Below are 20,830 nucleotides of genomic sequence, written 5' to 3'. Positions count from 1 at the left end.
ACTGATGGTCAGCTTGTAACTTTAACTCTTCTTATTTTCAGCATTTGATAAAATATCAAAAATCAAGGTGCCTCCATTAAAAACAGCCCCAAAACAGTGGAACAGGGAAGCAGAAAAGAACAGAATTACTCTGGAAATTATGTGAAATTACTGTAAGTCTTTTTAATAAAATTAGAAATTAAAAAAATCAAGCAAAAGCTGCCATACTGTAAAACACTGTAAAATACTGTAAACAAAAAAATACTTCCATATATATAGAATATTTAATAAGAGCTTAATATACATTGAAAATATTTTTATAAACTGCTTATTACATCTTTCAAATATAGACAAAACATTTACAAATATACATAAGTATGATGAAGAATTCAGTCCTTATAAACATTTCTGAAACGAATGAAAAATTCTTTGTTGATTTGAGCAAGGGCTTCCCCTTCTTTCCAGATCTGATTTCAGTACATATTAGAAAGAGGAACCTCAATCATTAGTCTTAATCATTATGATCATACAATAATATAGGTGGGAAGGAACCTTTGGAGGTTGTCTGGTTCAATCCCCTGCTGACACCAGCGCCAACGAGTTGCACACTGGGCCCTGTACCATCTCTCAACTGTACTGACCGTATAATGTGAACAAGCATACCATTGAATAAAGATGAAAATAACAGAGCACTGTAGTAGCTTTTGTTAGTACTGCACACAGTTCTGATGTACATTTTAAATGCACACAAAAAGTCCCACACACCATGTACCTTTTTGCTACCAGGAGGTATTTACATCAGGAAGGCAACGTATCATCCCACCATATGCAGCTCATACCAACATCACTTTATGTCTGTGAAGTATAAATCATTTCACCAATGGTGCTGAAATGTTCAAAGGCAATTTAAAGTTTTCATTATTTGTGGTATTTGGTACACCTTTCGTGATCAAAACATCTTTGTCTTGAGAATTTTGATGAGGTGTCTCTTGAATGTGCCTAGAGAAAATGCTCTATCTTCAGGTTTACTTTATACTTTAACTCCCAGAGCCCAAAGGCAGATCTCCCGGATTAGATTACTCTGATATTTGGGTGATACCTGATTACTCTGGGGAATTTTGTGCAAGTCATTCAGTCATCCTGGCAGTATTAGAACCCAGTGCCAAGGCCTCTCCTCCAACAGTGCTTTCACCATTTATGCTTGTCTGTCTCAAATTATCTACAACTGTTACTTACAGTCTCAGGGATATTATAAACCTTCATTAACCCATGTTTTCAAAGAACATGGAGGTCCTTTGTAAACAGTGAAAGCCAAATGCAATGCAGTAAGTATGACCATGTCATGTAAAATGGTCACTGCCAGAGTTGCAGAATAAGGAAACTGTCACTAATGCTATTATTGTCATTATTATCATTGTAATTCCTTGTACTAACTAATTTGCATTAATTTATGTCAAAATGGTACTCTTAGGTTCAAGCTTCTACACAACCAAAAGCAAACTTTTTAAAACTCCTGTGTGAGATGACAAGAGATTATCATCAATGCGCAGTCCTTTCCTTGTCTTCTATGTCTGAAGTAAACCAGCCATATTCGCTCCATATATATACTACCCAGTAGCAAGATCTGTCATGGCTACTCCTGGTCTAACTGGCTCACCATCCTAAAACAAAATAACACTCAAAACCAAACCAAACCAAGCAAGCAAACAAACAAACAAACAAACAAAAAGAAAACAAGAAGAGGCAAACCATTTAGTTTTTAGTACATTCTACACAAGAGTCATCTGAAAAAGTGTTTACATGTTTTTGCATTGCAAACTCCAATAAATAAGAGTATCTTGGAGTGAACTGAAGCATAAAAACTGCCACTGAAAACCAGATATTCTTGCAGTATCTACACAATTCTGTACCTTCGTGATGCTACAGACTTCAAATTCTGAATTATTTATTATACTACTTTTTGCCCTAATAAAATAATGCTTCAACTCACCAATCCAAAAAGCAAAGAATTACTGTTGGAGACAAGGGAATCCAGTGAAAACTGAATTTCATTTTGCCGAGAAGCCAAAGGTCTAAAGGATTCCCACAGCACACTGACCCAGGTGCATGACTGTTTGAAAGGCAAAACCATATTGCTTTGCTTTTCTCACTCTCTTATTCTCCCTCCTCTCCTGGCCCTCCCGCAGCCAGATCTCAGCTTTGTATTTTCCAGTCCATGCACTCCATGATTCTAGTAGGAAAACAAGAAAAACTTTGTTTTGTTTACACATTTACATATTACACATGTAAATAGATGCAAATTAGTGAGCTTCTGACTAAAAATCATTGAAAAGCTGTTGGTTCAAATATTCTTTTTCAATGTGCAGTCCCATTTTCTGGCATCAAGAGAAAAATCCTCATTTTACATGATGTGTTTCAGAACTTCCTTAATTGTTGGCACAAAATATGGCCTCTATGCAATCAACGGCAAAATGGCCTTCTAATTTCAGTGAACATAAGCTTTTACAATAGTAGCTTAAAAGTGCTTCTCCTGAGATGTTCTCCCAATTCCTACATTGAAAAGTATGCAGTTGAATGCTCAAATTCTGACAGCCATTGCTTGTCTTGTAGTACAGTCCACAAATAGCACCACTAAAGCTAATGGGACAGTTTCACAGTTTCAGCACCAAAATCTATCATAAGTCAACTTAAAATCAGTATAATTGATAAACAGTAACTGTTTGTTTATGTAAGGAAAAACTGAATGTGGCCTGAAGTACCTACTTTCATTCAAAATAGGTTTGTGGTACAGATTTACACAAAACAGATCACAGAACCGTAGAATATCTCAAGTTGGAAAGGATCCATAAGGATCGTCAAGTCCAACTCCCTGCTCCTGGTAGGATCACCTGAAACTAAACCACGGGGCTCCGAGCGCTGTGCAGACACTCCCTGAACTCTGCCAGGCTTGGTGCCGTGCCCACTTCCCTGGGGAGCCCGTGCCAGTGACCGACCACCCTCTCAGTGAAGAGCCTTTTCCTAATGTCCAACCTGAACTTCCCCCGACACAGCTTCATTCCCTTTCCTCACATCCCATCGCTGGTCACCAGAGAGAGGAGATCAGCACCTCCCCCTCCACTGCCCCCCGTGAGGAAGGTGTAGGCCGCCATGAGGGTATCTCTCATCCTTCTCTTCTCCGAGTTGGACAAGCCAAGTGATCTCGGCTGCTCCTCCTAAGTCCTGCCCTCGTGGCCTTCCATCATCTTGGTCACCCTCCTCTGGACACACTCAAATAGTTTGATGACCTCCTTACACTAAGCTGCCCAAACCTGCACACAGCACTCGAGGTGGGGCCGCACCAGCGCAGTGCAGAGTAGGACAATCACCTCTCTTGAATGGCTAGCCATGCTGTGCCTGATGCACCCCAGGGCATGGTTGGCCTTTTTGCTGCCAGGGCACACTGTTGACTCCTATTCAACTTGACATTAACCCAAACCCCCAGATCTCTTTCTGCAGGGCTGCTCCCCAGCCCCTTGTCTCCCAATTTATATCTATAACTGGGGCTACCCTGTTCCAACTGGAGAATCCTGCACTTGCTCTTGTTTCATATAATTGGTGACTGCCCAGCTCTCTAATGTATCCGGGCTGAATCATAAAATCATAGAATCATTAGGTTGGAGAAAACCTTTAAGATCAAGTCCAACCGCTAACCTAACACTGACAAGTCCATCACTAAACCATGTCTCTTAAGTGTTACATCTACAGCTCTTTTAAATACCTCCGGGGATGGTGACTCAACCACTTACTGGGGCAGCCTGTTCTGGTGCTTGACAACTTTAAGGCCTCTCTACTCTAGAGGGAATCCACAGCTCCTCCTAGTTTAGTGTCACTGGCAGACATGCTTAATGTACATTGGATTCCTGAATCCAGATCATTTATAAAAACATTAAAGAGCACTGGCTTTAAGATTTAACCCTGGGCAACCCCACTTGCGACTGTCCACCAGCTTCTCAATCTTGAGAAGATAACAGGGAGAATTTCACACTTTGCTGTGTAAACCCTGTGGAATTTAGGGCTTAACTTTAGGTTCTCCACCTGGAAAACGGGGCCTGAGGGATTTAATGTCTCATGCCTGTTGCACCTCCCACAGATCAATCTTTCCAAAATGTGTGCCGGACTAATCCAGGAGTCAGTGCCGTCCGCGCAGCAAACACGATTCACTAACCAAACCCATTCCCACAGAAATCCAAGTTTCGCCCAACTCTGAGACCTCCTGCAATGGTTTGGTAATGTCCACACTGTCCAGAGCAGACACGCCGCTTAACAGAGGGCCCACCGCGGTAAGCCGACACCCTGCTACGGCCACAACAACGTCCCTCCCCCCTGCTCCCCGGGCTTTCCCGCCGAGCGGAAGGGTCCGCGGCCGTTGGCGGGCCGGAAGTGCGTCGCAGCGCGCAGGGCCTGCTGGGGTTTGGCGGGTGGCGATCTCGCGCCGCGCGGTTGTACGGCCCGCTGCCCCGCAGCGCGGGTCCCGCCGCCATGCCCGCGGCCCTCAGCCCCGCCACCCCCTCAGCTCAGGAGGCGCTGGAGATCGCGGGCCGCATCATCGACCGCCAGATCCAAGATGATCGCTGCTACCCGGACCTCTCCGAGCTGCTGGCCGTGCCGGAGCCCGGTGAGGAGCGGTCCGTGGCCCTCCCGCCTCTGCCCCGAGGCGTCCCGGTGCCCCCGCAGCGCTGCGGCCCCGGCCGGCACTGCCCGCTCGCCCACGTGTAGGGGCCCTGGGCGGGCAGCCGGCCGGGCGCCAGGCCATCCCCGCGGGGGCCACCGCCTCGGCCGGGGCCGGGGGGGCGGCCGGGCTGAGTCTGAGGGGCGTCCCGGGCTCGTGGGAGGTGTTCAGGTGCAGCGGACGCGTCGGTGTGTGGGTGGAAGTTGTGAGTGTGGGAAATCGCCGTCATAGGGGGAGCACTGCTGGAGGAATGGGCTTGGGCTGGCTCCTTGGCCCTACCTCCCTTCAGAAGGTGAAGAAAATAGCACTTATTTTTCCATTATGCCTATTGGGAAGTCTCTTGCAGAATGCTGTTGAGGTCACTAAGTGCCCAGCATCGTCATGAAGTTACAAGCAGCCTCAAAATCTCTCCTAAACGTCTTTGACTTTCATTTGTCTGTAGCTGTGTTACATGTAGATACAATGTATACCTCTTCTCAAACATTTGTTTTATTCTCCTTAAAACATTAAGATAGCATTTCCTCCTTCATTGCTACCAGTTGTCTGGTAAAGTGGGCTGCGAAGAGGCACTCCAGAGCTCTAGGTGACTGGCCTGCTTTTAGCTGGAATAGAGTTAATTTTTCTTATTAGTAGCTAATGTAGTGCTGTGGTTTGCATTCAATATGGGATTTGGTATGAGAAGAACATTGATAATACGTTAATGTTTTCAGCTGTTGCTCAAGAGATCAAGGAAGTTCCAACTTCCCATGTCCTGCCTGCGTGTAGTGTACAAGAAGCTGGGAAGGAGCAGAGCCCAAGCAACAGACCCAAACTGGCCAATAAAATATTCCATGTCATGTAACATCATGCTCAAAATATAAAAGAGGGTCGGTTAGGAAGAGAAGGGTGCTTTCTCACTTCTAGGATTGTGGTTTGGGGATCTTGGCTTTTTTAGGATCACTAGCCAGGAGCAGGCTGGATATTAGTGAGCAGTCACATTGTGTGTTACCTATTTGTACTTTCTACTGTGGGTAATATTGTTTTATTTTATTTCCATTATTAAACTTTTTGTCTCAACATCCGAGTCTCCCTTTACCCCTTCAATTCTCTCCTCCATTCTCTGGTCTGGGGAGGGTGAGCGAGCAGCTGCGTGGTGTTGGGCTGACGGCTGGGTTTAAACCACAACAGTCCTTTATGGCACCCAATGCAGGGCAGGAGAAATGCAAGATAAGGATAGTAATTGGAAGAGGTAATTGGCAAAACATGGAATGAACCTTGAGAGTGGAATAATCGTAGGAATTTGTTGTAATTGTGGTAGAGGGATGAGGGGTGGATTGTGTACAGTCTTATAATCTGAAGGTCATGAGTTAGTTCCTCACACAGGGCACTATGTACTTTCATTTGGTATTGTGATGGTGTTACTTTTGTGGGGGGAATTTTTTTTGGTTGATGTGAGTGAAGTTTGTGAATATTGTGTGGTGAATGTGCATTTTAATGATAATTCTTAAATATCAGGGAGTGGAATGTGTTGGGTTTGTATGTGTGGCGGGGAAGGGGGCTATAGCAGTTACCCCTGTGAGAAGCTTCTTGAAGCTCCCCTGGCTCCAAGTCAGAGCTGCCTCTGGCCAGGGCCGAGCCAATTAGCGATGGTGGCTGCGTCTCTGTGACAACATATTTAGGAAAGGGAACCTGGGAGGAGGAGTGGGAGTTGTGAGGGAGACACCTGTGCAAGCACCAAGGTCTGTGGAAGAAAGGAGGGGGGGGTGGGGGGGGGGAGGGTACACCAGAGCAGAGACCCCACTGCAGCCCATGGAGGTCACTGGGGGAGCAGATGCCCACCTGCACCCTGTGGAGGACCCCATGCCAGAGAAGGATACTGTGCCCGAAGAAGGCTGGGATTCTGTGGGGAGCTCATGCTGTTATGTATGATTTGAGATTTAGATTTATTGTTTATATTCTTGTTCTTACAGAAACCTTTCTTCACACACATCTTGTGAGTAGTGGTATTTATATGCTTAAAGTCTCTGCAGTATCAAGACATTTTTTTCGATGTCATCTGAAGGCCTGTATTATTAATCTAAAGTAAAATAGGAAATGTGATTAGTCTAGTTTAGATTTCGCACATTAGGAAACAATCAGGTAAAGATAGAGGAAGAAAATATAAAGCTTTTTTTATAAATTTCTCATTCTTTGTATGAGGTCTAATCTTTTTACATTCTTACTTGCAGGTAGCCCTACTGTTTCTGGTATGTCAGATATGGATTATCCTTTGCAAGGACCAGGCTTGCTGTCGATACCTAATCTTCCAGAGATCAGCTCAGTCCGCAGAGTCCCTCTTCCCCCAGAGTTAGTGGAGCAGTTTGGACGTATCCGCATGAAAAATGATGTGTTAGGCTGCATAAGTAATAATACTAGATATGAACTTTTTTCCTTCATAATCTTCTTCCCCAATCTTTCTGTCACACTTGCAGTAATAAACTTTGATATTGTTCACATTCCCTTCAGAACTCTTCAGGTGGTAACAAGGTCCATTTGTGTAGAGTTGCTGGTGGAATTAGTTTCTGTATGAAGAACTTTGAATGTCTATGGTACACAGTTTGTGTACTACTGTATGTAAAATGTAAATGCTTCAAAGGGGATTTTGCCTTTGATAGCAGAAATGCATTTAGTCCTTACATCAGCAGTGCTTCAGATATGCAGTGCAATTGTATGATGGGAGTATTTCCAGAAATCAGCAGAGCTTGGCTGACCATTGACAGTGACATCTTTATGTGGAACTATGAAGACGGGTATGTAGAGAACACATTCCTAATGACATTTTATTATTATTGTACCGAAATTAAGTGATTGCAGTAGTGGGAGATTGTTTACTGGTAGCACAGAGGTGTGTGATTCAGTTTAACTTACCTTGATTCCTTTTAGGTTTTACTTCTGAATAATAAGTGCTTAAGGATTTTTGAGTTAGTAATGTTGCTGCCAAATCATCTAGCAATGAAAGAAAGGAAAGTTAATTTCTTAGGGTTAGACATAACTAATATCCTAAAGTTATTGCTGTATTTATGATAGGGCTTTTCTAATGCCAAAAAAGTAGGAAAAAAATTATACGAAGTGCCTAACCTTTGTAAGTAGTTTTATTAAGTACCCTGATATATGTACAGTGGCCTGTCATTCCCACAATGGTAAGTAATATAGCATTAGTACTTTGAAGTATTGTGATTGAAGCTCTCCTGCCTAGCTTATTTTAAGGATGCATAAAACTGAAAATAACTTCATTATATTTTCAAATGGCAGTGATATGTTTATAATTTGCAGGTTTGCTTCTTTACTTGCCTATACAGAATTCTTTTAGTAAGAATTGCTTTATACCTATTACTGCGTTTCTTAATAAGATTGAAGTTCATATTGTGGCTCACATAGCTCCTACCTATACATTTACATTGTGTCACAGTGTATTACATACTTTGGTCAAATAACACTGAGGTGTTAATCATAAGGTGCTGAGGAGGGGGTTGGGAATTCTTTCTGTAGGTAACTTTAATGGAGAAAAAAAAAATAACATAGGTTTCTCCCTCTTCTTCAGATGCTGCATTGTGTATTTTGGAGTAAACTGTATGAATTAATAAAATCAAAAAATATACTGCAGTTGAGTTTCAGGTTTGAAACTCAGTTACAGGAGGTCCAAGCAGCTCAAAAGATTGCTGATATAGTTTTACTGTGAAGCTTATCTGTCATTTCATTCTTCTAGACCCGCTTATACCCAAAGCGAAAGATGTTGATGCCTTCAGAGTGTTATAATAAGTATTAATAATTTTTAAATACACAGAATCTCATTTTATTTACCTTGTAATTATGTGATACTAGGTTACAGATTTTATGCTTTTTTTTTCTTTTTTTCCTTGTTTGTTGACAGTGGAGATCTGGCTTATTTTGATGGCCTTAGTGAAACTATTCTTGCAGTTGGTCTTGTAAAGCCAAAGGGAGGTAAGGAATATTTGACAGTGACTGGAATTAGGCAGTTACTGAACCTTCCATATGTATGTTTTTATATATGCATATGTGAAAAATCTGTTGTGTGTGTTTATGTATACAAAAGATACATGGGTTTGTTTAATTTTTAGAAAAATTATGAAATTAATTACAAGCCAAAAATAATGTGTAATTTAACAATCATTTACACTGATAAGCTTGCATTTTTTTACCAGCTGAACTTGTACATTCAAGTGATAACCTCCATGAGATCCTGGTCTCTAGCCCTCCCAGTTCTTTAGGTAGCTACTTCTTGGATAACATTGGAGTCAGAGTTGAATTAGCAATAGGATTGAATTTAACAGAAGTGAGTTTATAACAAAATGTGTTTTTAAAGACCCTGTATTTCAAGAACTGGAAGATGAACTGCTGACTGATACTCCTTTCTAATTCTAGAGTTTCACAGATCATTAGATCTTAAATATGACTATTCCCTCTAATCAGTCGATCAGTCTTTCTGATAAATACATTGGCTACATTGTTGTGATCTGAGAGGCTGCCTGCAAACTAAAATTTTACTTTCTTGCCTTCTTTAGGTATCTTCCAGCCACATGTGCGACACTTACTTGTTCTGGCTACGCCTGTGGATATTGTTATTTTAGGGCTCAGTTGTGCTAATATACAAGCAGGTAATTATCTCTTCCCTCATTCTCAGTTGTGCATTAACAGATATACATGGCTGTTTTATTAGTAGCCATTTAAAAAAAAAAAAAAAAAAAAAAAAAAAAAAAGAAAACCAAGACTGTGTGCTAAGCACCTTGCTAATTTTAAAATCATGTTACAGATGGGGAAATAATTTTTATGGGGTGTGCACTTGCTGGATCCTGGACTCCCATAGGAGCATTGAATTGCTGTATTCACCTGTTTAACATAAAAAGGGCTTTTGAAACAGGTATTCCTGTTAGTTAAAAAGCATGGAGGGGGAGAGAAGAGACGGGCATGAATCTTGAACTGGTGACTACAGTTAGTTAACGTGGTTGGCATTTGTATTCCAACACAGAGATTGAGAACCTGATACCATTTTTTTTAATGCCATATATATTAATAGAGAAAATACAGAATTGTTTGGAGAAAGTGAGAAGATTACAATCTTTTGCTTTCTTTTTATACTTTCTTGATGTGAAAGAGAAAAAAAGGTAGAAAATTGTGTTTTAGATTTGTTGCAATTTAGAGGAGATGGCAATGTCTAGAAACAAAACCCATTGCATTTCCTTGCTTGTAAACTTATACAGAAAGTTTCATTTGTTGTTTTTTTGTTTTAAACAGAAGATTTGTTGTTCTGCAGTTCACTTTGGAGAAGAGTTATACCAGAATGTGTGTAGCAGCTGTGAAACTTGCTGTAATTTTTCCTGTTTTCTGAAATGCTTCTTATCACAGACATGTAACATTTATTAGAACAACTTAAAAATTATAGACGATTTATTTATTGATTGATTTAAGGTACTGGATCACTCAATGACAGTATGTCTGGTGGAATGCAGCTGCTACCGGATCCTCTCTACTCGCTCCCTACTGACAATACTTACATTCTGGCAGTAACATCCACTGATAATGGACGCATCTTCTTGGCTGGAAAAGATGGCTGCTTGTATGAAGTAGCATACCAGGTGACTATAGGTTTTACTCACAGGCATTTTTTACTGTTTCGTGGTTGTGGGATCGAAGCAGTAAGAGTTCTAAAAAAGGTCAGGTTTGCAGTCTTTTTCTCTTCCATAATTGTGTTGCATGGCTTGGTTGCACAACAGCTCTGATGTCTTAGTGTAGATGCATTTTCTTTGAAAAAGTAGTAATTATATGAGGAACGGCAATGCATCTTTGGTCAACTTCAAAAATAAAATTAAATTTGTGACATCCTACACCCTTTTTTATGTAAAATTTTCCTTTTATTGATCACCTATTTCTTTCAATTCAATATTACATACTTTTTTAATTAAATCAATGGTGTTTAAATTTTTACTTGTTTTCTTATTTGTCCTGTTAACAACTTTTTAAATATAACTACTAGTTTGAGGTTTATTTTGTTTTTTATTTTCAATGCTGTATTTGTTTTAAATTGTAGGCTGAAGCAGGCTGGTTTAGCCAGCGTTGTAGAAAAATTAATCATTCAAAGAGCAAGCTGTCTTTCCTTATTCCTTCATTACTGCAGTTCACATTCTCAGAGGATGGTAAGTACTGATGTTAAAGACTTATGCAGTAATTTAATGTAACCTTTTAAAATAATACTACCAAGAAGTCAGACTGAATAGTTTCCTTGTTCAGAGCATTTAGTTACTGTCAATTAAACTTGCAGTGGTTGATGTTTATAAAAACCAGGTCACTTGTTTGTATGTCTAGTTCAGGATAGAGATACAAAAACCTGTAGTTTCATGTTTATGACTAAAGTTAGTGTTCTGTAGTATGAAATTAATACACTTAAAGGGATCACTTCAAACAGTAGAATCTTTAAGTAAATAATTTTACCACGTTTCATGTTTAGTGAAAAATTAATTTGAAATGATTATACAATTTTTTGCTCTTTTTTAGCTTACAAATAAATGTGTGAAATTGATTGCTGTTTGAAATCACTTCTGGTAGGAGTCCTGTGTGGGACTCCTGCAGTTTTTACGGATTTACAATTAATTATTTTCTAGATAGTCTGTGTTAACCTTATTTTCACCAAATCCAGTGTTGATTTGCTGGTTCTCCCTTTTTCCCACCCTCCTCCCCAGATCCTGTAGTTCAAATCGCCATTGACAACTCTCGAAATATCTTACACACCCGCTCAGAAAAAGGAGTGCTGCAAGTATGTGACTTCTGATGACTGTTGGCTGTGTTACTAATGTGTATATGATATTTTAAGTTTCCTCGGTACTTGGGAATTCTCTATAGATATGTCAGGATGTTATTCAGTTTTATCTTTGTAACAAACTGTGTGCTGAAAACCTAAAATACTTTATTCAGAGGAAAGAGTAGCCTTTTGATCTTCCCCTCATTTATATGGAAACATGAAGATGAAATAAAGATAGTTTGAGTTGCTGCTTGATAGGTGAGACTGTATTAATTCAGCTGTATTTCACTAAGCTGTATTATTGAATTGCAGGTTTATGATTTGGGACAAGACGGTCAAGGAATGACAAGAGTTACTTCTCTTTCACAAAATGCTATAGTTTCTGCTGCTGGGAACATTGCCAGGTATATTTATGGCAGTGATAATGTAAGAGACTTCCTTTAAGGCTGATAGTTCTACACTGTTTTTGAAGAATGTTGTTTGCTTATTTCTTTGGATTGAGAGTATATGGGGGCTTTTTGTTTTGTTTTTTTTTTTTTAGAACAATAGATCGCTCTGTTTTTAAGCCTATTGTTCAAATAGCAGTGATTGAAAATTCTGAATCCATAGACTGTCAACTACTAGCAATCACACACGCAGGTAAGAAAGCAATGCTAATTCCACCCCCCTTTCAAACTGATAAATGACATTTATGCAGTTTAGCAAAATTGTCACCATTTTTTATCTTTTGTTCAGGTGTTCGACTGTATTTTAGTACTTCACAATTTAAGCATCCAACAGCTCGTCCCTCCATGTTAACCTTGGTTCATGTCCGTTTGCCGCCTGGATTTTCGGCTGCTTCTAATGTAGAGAAGCCCACAAAGGTTCACAGAGCTCTTTATAGCAAAGGTAAGCAGTGAAACATGGCTCAGATGAGAGAGTTCTATTTTTTTTTTTTTTTTTTTTTTTTTTGTGACAGTTGTTATCTCACTGTCTTTACATTGGGGAGCTTGAAGCAGTGGGAATGACTGAGAACTAAGCATGTCTTCTGTGTGTTAATGAGAGAGTTTTTGGAAGTGGAAGGTTGTCATATTTTTCATAATTTAGTCCTTCTGCAAGGTGCAATGTCTGAGCAGAGAAGTCTGCTCAGGTGTGGATGAACCTTTCTTTCTTCTAGTCTCCCCACTAGAACCTCTAGTTCTTTTAGTAGGTGTGTTCAAACTCACCTACATGTGTCTAGCCATGTGTGATTAGGCTTCCTAGGTATTTAGTGCCACTCATGGTGAGTTTAGCCTATGCTGACAGCTGCTTATTTTTTAACTCATGTAGCTACTGCATGTAAGATACCAAACAGCTGCCAGGTAGTTCCAGCTTTATGTCACTTCTGATTGTAGGCTGAATTTTTATGAGCGGCAGAAATGGGGGGCGGATGTCTGTATGTTGCTGACTCTTTTAGTCAAACATACTGATTTTTACCCTTGAAGTAATTACCAGATTTTTTTTTTCATCCATGAACTCCTTAGGCTCAGTTTTGTTTGTACTTTTTAGAGTAGGTGGCAAATGGTGTTAAAGGTGACCTTCTGAAGAACCCTGTGACATACAAGCTGAGAAGATACTGTTTGCTCTTCAGACTGTATGATTTAGGGCTTAAAGATTCATTTTTATTAAATAAGGAATTAATTAATGAATTTGCATGTAATGTGTGATTATTGCTTCTAATACAAGCAACATTGCTGTTCTTGCTAGGGGTTCTACTGATGGCAGCTTCAGAAAATGAGGATAATGACATCTTGTGGTGTATCAATCATGATTCTTTCCCCTTCCAAAAGCCAATGATGGAAACACAGGTATTAAAGCGAACTTTTATACAATTTTGATAGAATCTAGATACTTTCCTTTCTGATAATAGATAACGTGAATAATACTATCTCAAGAATGTGGGTAGTTCACAGAAAACTTCCATGAGGAGTTTGGAAATGCTTATAAATCTACTAATCAATATACTTCAAATTAAAAAAAAAGGCAAACTAGTAGGCAGTTTTGTCAGTGAATGGGAACTGATCTCTCAGTAGGAATTCCTAGTTCAGCCATATTTTCTAGCTTGATGCAAGCTAAGTATCAAAAACAATTGCCATGAATTCTAAGACTTGACTTATCATTAACGTATTTGAAAATACTGTTGTCTATAGCATGCTGCATATTGTGCACAAGCACAGGAAGACATGGTCCACAGTCCATAATGATGTGTGTTTGATGAGGATAAAATTTGGCAAAGATTGTTTAAAATGTATGTGCTAGAGCCTTTTGGGTTTTTTATTTAAACTGATATTCCATGTCTTCATTAAATTTCAGACATCATTAATCTCTTAATTATTCCACAGTTTTTTGCTGATACTCTTTTTCCTAATTGTTACATAAGTAGGTTTTTAAGAGGGATTTGAAGGGTGTTAATTGCCTTATATATCAATTCAGGTAGAACACTTCATGTATTCAGCTCTGAAGGAAGTCTGAAGTCTTCTGCTGAAGTAGATGAGTGACATGTCAAAAGTGGAGGAGTAATAGTTGAGTTGGAGTGAATGGAGAGATTGTATAATTTAAAAGTTTCAAAGTCAGTTTTTTATTTATCTGCTGTACTATTAACTTAAAAAGGAGTTTTATAATTACTCCAGAACCCTTCCCTGCAAAAACTTACATGAAAATATCCCAAGTGTTGGCCTCTCTTTTTTTTTTTGAAGGTGTTTAACAGTGACAGCTACATTTTGCAAACAAAACTGCAGCCTGTTCTTGAGCAACAGTTCTTCCTTGTTAGCATATATAGTTTTCTGGAATGTCTTCACTACCATATGTCTCTTCCTGAGTTACATTTGAAGTGCTGCTGCCAACTGTGAAAGTCTTGTAAACATTTGATTTAGCTGCAGCATTTTTTGATTCTTTAAGAAATTAAATTTGTGGTGCCTTTGGTACTTTGTTCTGATATGATTAGCGGTTTGCTACTGTTTATATTGTAGCAGCATTAAAGGATCCTACTTTCCAAGTTGTTTTACATTTAAATACAAAACACTATTCCTGTCCCCCAAAAGAAGCAATATATTATTCCATGTCTCCCAAAACAAGCAGAGTGTGTGTATATATATATACACATATATATGTGTGTGTGTATGTGTGTATATATATATATCCGTAAATTTTTTGGTAACCTTCTTTCAGATAATGCAGGAACTTGCTTATTTTCTTTGGCTTTCTCATGTCAAGAGTAGTTTCTATTCTGTGTAATTTTAAATGGTAAATAGTAAAATATCCCCATGGATGTACAAAATCCATGTCTGTTACCAAAATTTGGATATCTTATCTTTTGTTCAGATGACCACCCGTGTTGATGGACATTCCTGGGCTCTTTCTGCTATTGATGAATTTAAAGTTCAGAAAATTGTAACACCACTGAATAAAGACATTATTCCAATAACTGATTCACCTGTTGTTGTGCAGCAACACATGCTGCCACCTAAGAAGTTTGTTCTGCTTTCAGCCCAGGTGAGTATTACTACTTCATACAGGAAATCAGAAGAGGAAGTATAAAGTTGGAAGTCTGATCTAAACCTGTGAATGTTTTTTCATTTTGGATGTGTTTTAAGGATTGTATTCTGGACATAAAAAGGAATAAGGAAGAAAATGGTTGAAACCATCTGTACCCATTTTAAATTTACTCAAAGCTGTTGGGCCAGCTTCTCTTGTACAGTGTATTAATAGATTTTGTTGATCTCCAGAGACCCCTGTAGATACAGGTCATCTGATAATTTTCAACCTTGGTTATAGTCATGATTGTATGAAATTGAAATAGGCACTGGCTGCCCAGAAAACACAGTTTGAGTAAATATTGTTGGCAATTGAAATTTGAATAAATAATTTATTCTTTGTCATAGAAGAAATCGCAAAAGGATTTAGTTTCCCTACTTCTCTTTTCTGATTACATTTAGCAATATTTTAGGGCACTGACTATCTTAACTGATAGGCAATTAAAAAAAAAGTTTAATGATTAACATATTGCAACCTATAGACTGCACCTGCCTTTGTTTAAGGGCAGCTGTTTTTTAAGTAACTAATCAGACCCTCTCCAGTAGTCATTATGGATGCAGGCAAGCATTGAGCGTAAGAGTCTTACCGTGCCCTTGATCCTGAATTCTTCAAGCATTTTTTTTTTCAAAGCAGTTTTGAGGATTTGCAGATATGTAAAGCCTTTCTTTTCTGTGTATGCTTTCTATATGTTTGTATTGTTTTCATGTTAGGCTAAGAACAGCAAAATTAACTCAGTTTATGAAGAGTTTATAGCTATTGCAGTATTTCTACTGCCTTTCTTAGGCTCGCTAGAAAATTTTCTGTATGTGAATAAGAACTGGGCTTTAAGCACCGTTCATGTTCAACTTTGATCTGACAGTGCAACAAAGGAAAATTCAGAATGCTGAAGATAAGCATTGTGAGGAGGTTGGTATAGCCAGAGTAAAGACAAATTTATTCTAACTTATTTTGGGCTACTTTTAGGGGAGCTTTATGTTTCATAAACTCAGACCTGTTGATCAGCTGCGGCATCTGCTTGTTAGCAATACAGGTGGAGATGGAGAAGAGATTGAAAGGTTTTTCAAGTTGCATCAGGTAAGACCTTTTGACCAGTCCTTTACTGTCTTTTTGTTGATATAAACTCTTAGTTAACATTTCATTTATTGATCCAAGTATTAGCTTTTCTTCCTGTATTTTCTGAATAAAACAGCTTTGTATAGTAAGAAATAACTTCTCATCTTTTGATAAATAAAAATGGAAGTGTGATATGCTTTCCCTGAAATGTCTTGCACACAGAAGTGTAATGCAGTTCTTGGTTTAGGAAAGGAGTTTATCTAAGAGCAGGGAGGAAGAGTTTCTAAAAAAGTTAAATTCTTACCACTAAAAGAGGATTTTACATTTTGAAGGCCAATAGAAATATGTATAATTGGTTTATTTTTTTGTTTAAGGTAAATCGCAAACAAGCTGGAAGGAAGTTATCATGGATTACAATTTTAAATTGACTAGCATAGACCAGTATCTGTAGTGAATGTTTACTCTAATCTACTCTCTTGAGCTTTGATAGGACATGCTAAGTGATATTTTAGCATGCTATTAGAATATGCAAATCACTATTTGTTTAGATTTTTTTCCTTCAAACACAACCTTAATTTCCAATTCTGTAGAAATTGCATGAACATTAGTCATAAGTAGGTGACGGAGATTGTTGCCTACCAGTAGTTGTACTGAGTTTGCAAAAACTATGTGTAACAGAAATATGCCTGCTACAGTGGGATGCCTCACTGATTTGCTTCCTGTCTGTAATTGGGAAGAGCTGATTGTCTTCTAGATAAAATGCTGCAAAAAGTATTTACTGTTTTGTTACTGAGCAATGTAACTTCTATATGTTTCTTATCAACTTGATATAAGCTGCCACACTAATAGTATAATACATTCCAGGAGGATCAGGCCTGTGCCACTTGCCTTATCTTAGCCTGTTCTAATGCAGCATGTGATAGTGAAGTGTCTGCCTGGGCTACTCGAGCATTCTTCAGGTAAGTTTCAATTCTCTAGGTTGTTCTGAATATTATACTCAGGATCACTACAGCCACTAAATACTTGTACAGGCTCTTTATCCTGCTGCCCGAGTGACCGTTGTGTTAAAATGAGCATAAACTGTTAAACCTGGTGGAATATGCTTTTGCACTGATCTAGGGCTCATCAACAAAGGAAGCTTCCTGTAACAGTTCTTCTCTTGGAAGCTTACATTCCGCCTGTAGAGGAGGCTACTGAGAAGGTAGTTTTAATCTACTTGAAATGTACTTACCCCTACTTCACAGTATCCCAGTTCATTGAAGTGCAGTGTGTAGTAGTATCTTTAATGACACCAACTCAGATAACTGGAAAAAGAACAATTTACAAATTTTTTGTGGGGTTTTTGGATTTCTTTTTATTTTTTTTCTTTCCTTTGGTTTATGGGGTTTTTATATTAACATATTATAGTAATTTATGCTGTTCACCATTGCTCCAAGGAAATTTATGTTCAAATGGACTTAGCCTGTTCAGGGCCTGGTGGCTCTTGGTCATAGGTCTTGATTTTATTTTGGGGGGATGGGAGGGGATATTGGTTGGTTTGGGTTGTTTTTTTCCACTACAAATTGAGGGAGGAAGTAATGGGCTTTCACTCTGGAAGATTAATTAGTCATCTGTCTTAAGTACTGCATATCCTTGATATGGCATAGTTATGTATATTTTATTTAGGTGGTTTAAACAAGTTGGTATATTGTGGGTCTCTTGGCTGTCCTCAAAGTGCATGTAGCCTGGAGGAAAAAGGATTTTGGCAAGATACAGCTGTTGAGAGTGATGATAAAATGTGCAGCTTTTACTGCATGTTTGCGCTAGCATTCTAGTGTTATATTCCCAAAAGCGGGCTTGTTCTTTTCCAAAACTTGTTAAGGTTTTAGATCAAGTCAGCTATTCTCAGTAAGCTCTGAATAGTTGCTCTTTGTTAAACTCGATTACATTAGAGAAAATGTGGATGATAACTGGAGAGATGGGCATTAGCAAGGGAAGATGTAACAAAGTGCTCATGTAGCACTGTAGGAGAGAAATGGATAGAAATTACTTGTGGATAATAGAAGGATAAGGACGAGTCATCTCAACTGTGTCCACTTTAATGCAGAGGCAAACCTTAAAAAGATACTAAAGCATAAGCCTGGTTTTGTGAACTGGTAAATTTCTCTTTAAAGCCTGATCATATCATATCACCACAGAACTTAAAACATCCACAAAAAAACCCCTTCGTTGTTCATCTAACTTACCTTTGCAATTGTATATGTTAATGCTTTTTGAATAACATGTACTCAGTTAGATCTTTTTCTGCCAAGATTACACACTCATAAGTATTTCTGAGAAGTTATGCTGTTTATTTATTCCCCATTTTAAAAGAAGCCCCAAATTTGCTGTTAATTCTCAAAGACATGAAAATTAAATGGACTGTGTATGAAGTGTGAGGAATTTTTGTATTCACGTGTAAACTTTAGGTATGGTGGAGAAGCACAAATGAGATTTCCATCAGCTCTGCCTGCTCCAAGCAACATTGGGCCTATTTTGTCTTCTCCTATTCCTCCCAGTAAGTAGCAAGCATTTAATGGTTTTAAACAGGGTTTTTTCCTTAAATTTGTTGTATTTTGTCTTCTCACAAATACTCGTGTTCCTTTTGTCTGAAATAGTCCTTGATTTTCTACTCACTGGCTAATTAATTACAGAGTTTTTTTCCATTACTCTTGAGTGATTTTTTTTTTTTAATTTAGTAAGAGGGTGATGTGATATCAGACTATGTCTGGACGTTGCGTATAATCTATTAAGATTATGTGAAGAAGGTGTACATTTATTGCTGCCAGAGGAACTGCAGCAGCGAGAGAAAAATTAATCAATACTATAGTTCAAACTTTAGAAAGATTAGTTGGTGGTTGTGGCTGTAGCAGAGTATCTTCTTACAGTGTCATTGTCATAACTCTGCAGATATAAGAAGAAAAGAAAAATTTTGATCAAGAAATGGGTTACTGCTTGGAGTGATTTCTCCCTGTAAAAGCATTAGCTTCAACATTTGCTTTCTGCTTAGGTCTCAGTGCAACCTACAAATGAGAATAGTGCCTGTTCTTTCTCCTCAGAACTTGATGCTTATTGGAGTGGAGGCCTTTCTGTATTACTCAGATTGACTTAAATTTATACAGTTCCTTCAGGAAGTTGTCCCTTAATATGTGTTACTCAATGCCAGATCTTTTAAAAGAAATTTATAATGATGAATTTGGAACTCTCAATTACGAAATTAAATTAATTATTTAAAAAAAAAATCAGGAACTTGCTGATTTACAAGATCCTTTACCCTTATCTGACATGTGGCATTCAGTTTTACACATCAGACTGGGGAAAAAACTTGATTGCCTGGAATGCAAAGAAATCCCATTTCAGTACCATTTTTGACATATATCCAAATTAATAAATATTGGAGAAAGGTGTGCTGAACTGGGATGAAGTTTTGGAAAAACAGTTGACCCTTTTTTCTGTTTTTAACTAGAATTAAAATTCTAAGCCTGATGGTGTGGAACAGTAGCAATGTGGACAGGAGCTGAGGCAAGAAGAATGTTAAATTAAATCTGAACTGGGGAGGACAGGTGCTAGGAGCAGACTGAGAATTAAAGTAAGGTGTGGGGGAAATGACAGGAAGCTCTGTAATCAGTAAGGTGACTCCTTTTTGATTTTTGGATGTTTTTATAATTTGATGTCATACATGCCTCTTTGAAACCCAGTATCAAAGCACATGGGTCCATTTTGCTTCAGTGACAGGTCCAGGTGGAAGATGACACCATTCTTCTGCTACTACTTACTCCATTTGCTCAAAGGGTAGAGAACTGTCATGTGAAATTAAGATTCTGGTATTTTGGATGTCCCATGTGGTGGGTCAGGCAGTGCTGACAGAAATTCATTAAAACACCTTGAAATTTTGCTTGTGAAACTACATTACAATAGTGTTAGAATTAAAAGGCCAGGCACCTTTAATTTAGTTCCCTCTTCTCACTGTTAAAAGCTTAGTCATGCATTTGCACGATGCTTTTTTGCAAGCTTGTGCTTTGCTTAGCACACAGGAGAATGTGCTCTGAGAATGCACTGGCACTGTTTAGTGAAGGAATTTGTTATCTTTTGTGCTGTTGTGTGTTGCCAAGTTGGGAGAACTGAATAAGGACTGGTAAAAGCCAAATTTTCAGAGTTTGGTTTTCTTGTCCTATCTGTGATATATCATCCTACATAGTGATGGTACATGGACATTTAGACAGATGACTACCTAAATGACATGTTCCTCATATTTTGGCTTCTTAAGTTAGGTATTCAGACTTAATTTGCAGAAGGGTTGAGCATTCACAACTGCATCTGAGGCCATGGACAGTCTCAAACTGAGTGTTCCAAGTTAACAGTGTTGTTGTAGTGTTTGTCCAACTGTCCTATGTAAAAATTAGGAGTAATAATACCAGTTTCTTTAAATTGAGTGATTTGAAGGTAAAATTGATATTCTTTGGAAAGGTCTAGATGAGTCAAAGCGAGTGCTTTGAGAATAGGTACCCATATGAGGAATGGGAGCAGTCAGAAGGTGAAGAACAGGAAAAAGTATGTGGACAGTGTTATATTCAATGCAGGGAACAGATGGTGTGCAGCCAATAACATGAGTGCTGGGAAAAAAATGCTTAATAATTGCACTTGAAAGAAATGTATCCATTTGGTTCACTTAGAGTGTTGAGTTGATAACAAATGAGTGCAATTTGGTCTTTAACTATAAATGAAAGTGTTGAAATGTTTCTAATTTT

At 38.5% G+C, this 20,830-nt stretch overlaps 1 protein-coding gene across 1 annotated transcript in view; it reads left to right on the top strand.

Annotated features, from left to right (window-relative positions):
• The first annotated feature begins 4,427 nt into the window (after positions 1-4,427).
• The window catches only part of NUP155 (nucleoporin 155), a 35,928-nt gene continuing 19,525 nt past the window's right edge, over positions 4,428-20,830 (top strand). Inside the window, exons 1-16 of the mRNA XM_032992260.2 lie at positions 4,428-4,633; positions 6,895-7,032; positions 7,359-7,455; positions 8,577-8,647; positions 9,229-9,321; positions 10,133-10,299; positions 10,752-10,857; positions 11,401-11,474; positions 11,772-11,863; positions 12,001-12,098; positions 12,195-12,347; positions 13,185-13,285; positions 14,799-14,969; positions 15,975-16,085; positions 16,929-17,023; positions 18,512-18,600. Coding sequence (XP_032848151.2) covers positions 4,498-4,633; positions 6,895-7,032; positions 7,359-7,455; positions 8,577-8,647; positions 9,229-9,321; positions 10,133-10,299; positions 10,752-10,857; positions 11,401-11,474; positions 11,772-11,863; positions 12,001-12,098; positions 12,195-12,347; positions 13,185-13,285; positions 14,799-14,969; positions 15,975-16,085; positions 16,929-17,023; positions 18,512-18,600 — 1,792 coding nt within the window. The 5' untranslated portion in view covers positions 4,428-4,497. The remainder of the gene's footprint in view (positions 4,634-6,894; positions 7,033-7,358; positions 7,456-8,576; positions 8,648-9,228; positions 9,322-10,132; positions 10,300-10,751; positions 10,858-11,400; positions 11,475-11,771; positions 11,864-12,000; positions 12,099-12,194; positions 12,348-13,184; positions 13,286-14,798; positions 14,970-15,974; positions 16,086-16,928; positions 17,024-18,511; positions 18,601-20,830) is intronic.

Source organism: Tyto alba, unplaced genomic scaffold (assembly GCF_018691265.1).
Source record: "Tyto alba isolate M040663 unplaced genomic scaffold, T.alba_DEE_v4.0 Super-Scaffold_42, whole genome shotgun sequence".
NCBI classification, from domain to species: domain Eukaryota; kingdom Metazoa; phylum Chordata; class Aves; order Strigiformes; family Tytonidae; genus Tyto; species Tyto alba.
The sequence above is the reverse complement of the archived record's forward strand: the minus strand, read 5'-3'. Positions and strand labels throughout refer to the sequence as shown.